Consider the following 6,190-nt stretch of genomic DNA (forward strand, 5'->3'; position numbering starts at 1 on the left):
ACATGACATAAGCAAATGGAAATGTCAGAAAGCAGCAGGGAAATGTATGGAAGCAACTGATTCATGTCCAAAATCATTTGCAGTTTGTTCAGAGAGAGGAGAAATTGCTACTATGATGTGCACAAATGATTGAGTGTTGTGGAGGTTGAACTAATAGTTATGACAATTTCAATTCTGATCTGAGGAACGCACCAAAGCGACTGAGAAAAACTGTAATGTCCAAAAATTAGGCTAATCTGTTTGTTTGTTTTTTTAACAGTTTTACAAGTCTATGAAAAACCAACTGTTTTGGCATTAAAGTCTTAAAGTCTAAATGTTTCTGAGCAGGGCTAAAGTGCTGAACTGAAGACTTAGAAACGTGTTTTCACATGTTTTTTTATTATTATTCATCAGGAATACACTTGTACAAAAGGGTTTTGTGTCTTTAGACTGACTGAAGAGGAGATAGGAACACATCAAAGGGGTTTTCTAAAGAAGGTGATGTAATACTTTGAACCAAGGACTCAAAGGCTGCTGCTTTCACAGCTATAGCTTCCTCTATAAGAGGAATAAACAAGACGAGACGTGCCCAGTGTAACCTATACAGGAAGGATAAGGAGATGCACATACCTGAATATGACTCAGATGAGCTGATGATTATTGATAATAATGAGTCTCCCCCCCAGGGGCTTCTTCACCTCATCAGGGCTTAGAGTAACAGTTTCAGATAATCCTTAGTCTTAACAGGGCTCCTCATGCTGTGAAGAGGCTTTACACAAATACTGTACAACATGTATTTACATTAGTATTTCATGAATTTTAAAGAAACAAAAAGGCTACCATTAATTTTTATTTGATTTCCTTTCTTTAACAGTGTCTGCAAGCCTCTTTGGCAGAAGCCCAAACTTTAGGTACAATTTGTTTAACACATTTCTTTTTTTTAAATCGATTTCTGTTTAAGGTCGAGAGGGCTCACAAAGTGACTCTGGATTCAAAAGAGAAGGACATATTATAATATTTGAATTTTTTTTTGTGTTTTTTTACGTAATATTAACTGACTAAAGGAAAAACTTTGTGTGTGTGCCTGTGTGCTCAAACACCTGTGAGGTAGGACTACAAGCAAATTCCTCTGAATACACCCACCGAATCACACCTCACACCTTACTACAAGCCAATACCTACAAATCTTACAATCACATATAAATTCATATGTGTGTTTGATATACTTCATCAGTTTGCCGACCATCGAGAGTAACTTCAAGTCATCCGACAACGCCACCAAAGTGCCTGGGATTGAATTTCCTCTGGTATTTGCTCTCATTTGCTTTTCATTTTAACACACTGAAACTCTTGAAAACACAGAAGCAGTCTTTATGAGGTTTTCCATCCATCCCTCCCGCCATCCATCCATTTGTCCTCTTCTACTTATCCCATCCAAAGCTGGGGTGGGCATTATCCCAGCTGTCAAAGGGTGAGAGTTGGGATACACTGTGGAAAGGTCACCAGACTCTCACAGCGCTAACGCACAGAGAAAGACAACCGTTCATGCCTACGCCAAGTGTAGAATAACTCATTAACCTAACAAGCATGTCTTTGGACTGGGAGGAAGCTGGAGTACTGGGAGAGTCCATGCAGGCACAGGGAAAACATGGAAACTCCATACACAAAGGCCCCGGCATGATCACATAAAAGCACAAGCAGAAGATTAAAAAATGACGTATTAAATATCAAGTCAGAATCATGGATTTAAAAAAAAATTCTATGTGTAAGAAAGGTTAAAGTATAATAAAGTATAATAATCTATTAGGCGTCCATTAATATTCCTGTGTGTGATATTTTTGTAATTCGCAGTAATTTTACAAACACGGCAAAGAAGTCAGTCCTTGAATTTGAGTGGAAGAATCCACTTACAAATGGCTTATAAAGTGAATTGGCTCTGGATACTGGATCAGCTTAAGCAAACATTTAAGGATCTGATCCCTGTATCCTGCTTGTGGATTTTCCTTATTATCTGCACTCACTCCTGGGTAAAACAAATTAACCCACAAGACGACTAAAAATAGAGGTGGGGAGACATTTTGGTGGTACTACTTCCTACTTCACCCTTAACCTCTGACTGTGTGGTGACACTTGATTGCACCCTTGAGCTGTGATGAAGGATTTGTTCGAACAGTTTGTGTTTGAGCATCTCTTTTATGGCGTCTGAGAGAGAGGACTGATGTGGAAAAGGTGGAAGTCACACTCCAGACAACTTTTATGTGTCTGTCTGAGGGAGCAAAGAGGTCAGAGGCAACACTCCCTTGTCCACACATATATGCACATGAGTGCACCTGTAACATTCGAGTCTTACTACTTATATTTCTGTGAGAACAAGCGTTCGTGACACCGGTTGCTGTCACTGAGAAGATAATTAGAGGCTTCTGCAGGAAACTTCAGGAACAAGCCTCCTGTTTGGATGCCGTGTACAACTGGACCGGTTATGCATTTGAGTCTTTCATGATTTTGTGGAGTGTTAACCTCAGGGCAAGTCATCTGGGTCTCAACTCTGTGTGGTGTAGTTCACAAATCATTTCATCGGCCATACAGAAGTGTGCTCTGATTGTGATGTCATTATGATGTTTTGTTCAGCACAAATGTCAGATACAAAGTTTAGAATTGTTGGAGGGCTTTAAAACACAAGCTTAAAACACGTGTAAGGAGCTTCCATGTTCCCCCTGTCCCTAAGTCTAGTCTAAGACGGCTGTAGGTGTGAATGTGAGTGTGAAGGGTTATCTGTCTTCTGTGTTAGCCCTGTTGTTAGCCCTGTGAGAGACTAGCAAACTTTCTGGGGTGTTCCCTACCTCTTGCCCTGCTAGGATAAGGCCCACAACCCAACCTTGGATTGGATAAGCAGAAGAGGATGGATGGATATGTGCGCTTGTTTGGTGCCCTGGGAGAACACTCGCTCCACATTTATATATATATAAGGATTGCAAATTAACATATTTTATTGTGACGACTGTTGTCGGAACCATACTAAATTTGACCTGATAAATATTTTTTGCGTGTGTGTGTGTGTGTGTGTGTGTGTGAGAGAGAGAGAGAGAGTATGCAAATGGCTAACAAACAGTCATTATCATTCGTCTTACATTGAGAATAGCAGACAAGTCAACAACACACCTCTTCCAGTTAATGGCTAATTAACACTATGCTGAACACAGTCCGAAAGATTAACTAAGCCACATCTGTGTCTACTCTCTGCCTACTGTTTACCATCATAGCCGAGTGGCTGACAAAAGTAAACGTTTTCCCAGTCCCTACTGATGAATGTTATCTTGTTTCAGGATACATAATACATGCCATTATCCAAAGACACATCTGCTTACCTGTATCTTTCGCTCTTTTCTCCTCTTCTTTTCTCTTTTTTTCTAAACTGAGGACCTGATAGCTTTGACCTTTTCTTGTCCATCTTCCATCAGTAATTTTGCACTCCACGATCAACACCCAACCCCACAACAATATCTAACAGACCTACACCTTAGTGGAATCAGTTTTGTATATGTTTTTTTTCTTCTTCTGGGATTTCAAAACAACCCAGGAAAGAATAATTAATACATAATGGGCTTGATAACATTATGAATTGATAATGTTATGATTGATTGTTATCCATTGATAACATTATGAATGAAATCTGCACTATTTGATAGCAGCACACCCCCTCCCCTTTCGACAGGTTGTGTGTGAGCAGCAGCAGCAGCAAGCAGGTGCACCGAGGGCCCTCACGCTCACTTATATGTGAGTGATAGAATTTAGAAAACACATCGGTGCAAATTATAAGTCTTTATCATAACGTCTTCTGGTTTTGTGTTTGTTGTAGGTCTGTCAACGCGTTAACGCTGTCATTACGATTAATGCAATAAAAAATTTTAACGCAATCAATCTATCTGGTGAGCAAAATAGACAAACTTTGGACAAACTGCCCAAAATGCGTTGACAGAGACATTTCAGGGATTTTGAGTCATTCTCCAGGTGGATTAATTGCATTAATCGTGATGTTAACGTTGGAAGCCCTGGTTTTTTTTGTTTTTATTTGTTTTAGAGAATCCCCCGCTGTCCCGCCCCTCTCCTCCCTGTGCAGCAAGCAGCAGGGGCACCTGGTAAATGGAGGGCGCCCTTACTCCTCGCAAATTGCCAATGCCATGATGCAGCATGGCCCATGTTGCCCATATCAAAAACCGCCACTGATGATGAGTTCCTTGACTATGTTTAATGAGACTAGCAAATGGACTTGAATATATAAAACACATGGTTTTACTGCTCTTACTGAGCAATCAGAGCTCATTTAGACTACGAGCCACAGTCACCCAGTGCTTGTTATTCAATGTGTAAGGACATCTCAGAATGTACACTGGTGAACCGGAGAAATAACCACCAATCTTCCAATCAGCAGACACAGTCACTCCAGCCAACAATAATATGCACAAAAAGTATTTGAGTAAAAAGTTTGAACTGTTGGAAACACTGTTTTAATGAAATAAGACTTAGTGAGGACAAGAAAAGACAAAATCTGACACGTTTGCTGTTTATATTGTTTATCAAATTGCTCAAGGACTAAAAAACACAAATGTGGAGGACAAACACAGATTCTTCCATTAGTGGTTGAATGATGACCAGAGGTAGAAGAAAACAGACAACTCATCATAATGAGCACTTCTGCGAGACAAACAGCAGTGGAAGAAGCATTCGGGTCAGTTACATTAAAGTAACAACAGCAGTGCAGTTAATCATACTTGCAAAAGCATTAAAATGTTTCCTGTCTGCAGGTCGGGGACTAGGTTTTAGATCCTAGGATCAGAACAGCGCTTCAATGACACAACATGAGGTGATTATACATAAACACACAGAGAAACTGACACTTTCGCTCTGACTATGTCTGATCATGCAATAAACGTGTCTTTTTCGATTATACATGTACAAATTATCACAATGTTATATTTTAATGTATTAACATGAAAGAAAATATTCAAAATTAAAGTCCATGGATGATGAATGTCTAACAGTGAAGGTAATTAGAGCATGTCTACTTTATGGGATAAAACACAAGGATAAAAAATAATGCCAGAGTAACACAGAAAATCCTTACTTTTCACAATTGCCCATACATTATGGCATTTCCAAGAAACTAAAATCTTCAGCTCTGATCTGTTGAGTCAAACTCAACTCATAAATAAGATCACCTGAGTAAAATCTGTAGACTCAAGCTGGTGCGCATGCGCACAGAGAATAATCTGATTATTGCTGATTAGAAATAAAAGACACAAAAAAGCCGCTCATGCGTCCTGGAGCTAGCAGTCCTCCTCGCTTTGCATCATGGACAGGAAGAAAGAGCACACGCTGGCCCAAGAGCTGCCGCAGTACTCTTCAGCCGTTTTGCCGTGGTCCGCGCGCCGCCTCATGCACGCTGTCGTTGCAGTGGAGGTGGAGTGAGATGATGGGGGCGGTGAGGGAGGCTGAGTCCCCGGGTCTCCGGACTGAGCGGAGACACGGGAGCTCGAGATGTCCAGCTTGAAGTGCGCACTTCGTGGCGCGCGCTTACACATCCCGGCCCTCACCAGCGCGCGCTCGTCCTTGCACACTTTACCTTGGAGCCGTTTAAGCGCGCGTGCCACCTGCTTCCAAAAGTTTAGGGGCTCGGACAGGTAACCCGGGCAACCCCGGGGTTTGGCGTTGTATTCACAGCGCAGGTCGGCGATCCCGCCTGTGACGCGCGCCTCCGGGTTCTCGCATTTGACCAGTAGCTGGACCGCGTCCCTGACTTCGCTGGCAACCCACGTGCACTGCATCCTTTCCTTTGTGGAGAACTTTCCCCGGCCACCCGCCACACCCACCTTGGACACGGCTCTGTCCGATTTTCGGGCACCGCAGGACAGAGAGACCAGCTGTCCGAGGAAAGCCAGCAGCAGCCAGGGAGCTGAAGCCTTTAGTAGCAGCATGATGTGTTTCAGCAGAGTAACTTTCCACCTGAAAGCAAATATATGTCTATAAATGGTGACACTCAAAAAAAGTGCAGCCGAAATGTCTCAACACCGAGGTGCTGTTTCTAACTCACCGACAATGGCTAGTTTTGGCGTGCGTAAAACTTCTTCTTGTGCTGCTACTGGCGTGCCACATGGCTTTCATACATAGGTACTATCACGCCCACTGCTTCCGTCCCGCACACGCACCCCCCCCC

At 42.3% G+C, this 6,190-nt stretch overlaps 1 protein-coding gene across 1 annotated transcript; it reads right to left on the minus strand.

The window, feature by feature from the left end:
• Nucleotides 1–4,539: 4,539 nt before the first annotated feature.
• On the minus strand, nucleotides 4,540–6,130 carry LOC102207207 (fibroblast growth factor-binding protein 1). The gene is made up of 2 exons (XM_005726998.1): nucleotides 6,068–6,130; nucleotides 4,540–5,979 (listed from the first exon to the last, which is right to left on the minus strand). The coding sequence occupies exons 1-2, from the start codon at nucleotides 6,127–6,129 to the stop codon at nucleotides 5,304–5,306; spliced, it is 738 nt and encodes a 245-aa protein (XP_005727055.1). The 5' UTR covers nucleotide 6,130; the 3' UTR covers nucleotides 4,540–5,303.
• Nucleotides 6,131–6,190: the final 60 nt, after the last annotated feature.

The sequence above is a fragment of the Pundamilia nyererei genome, unplaced genomic scaffold, assembly GCF_000239375.1.
Source record: "Pundamilia nyererei isolate P.nyererei 1_Seehausen unplaced genomic scaffold, PunNye1.0 scaffold00022, whole genome shotgun sequence".
Taxonomy (NCBI): domain Eukaryota; kingdom Metazoa; phylum Chordata; class Actinopteri; order Cichliformes; family Cichlidae; genus Pundamilia; species Pundamilia nyererei.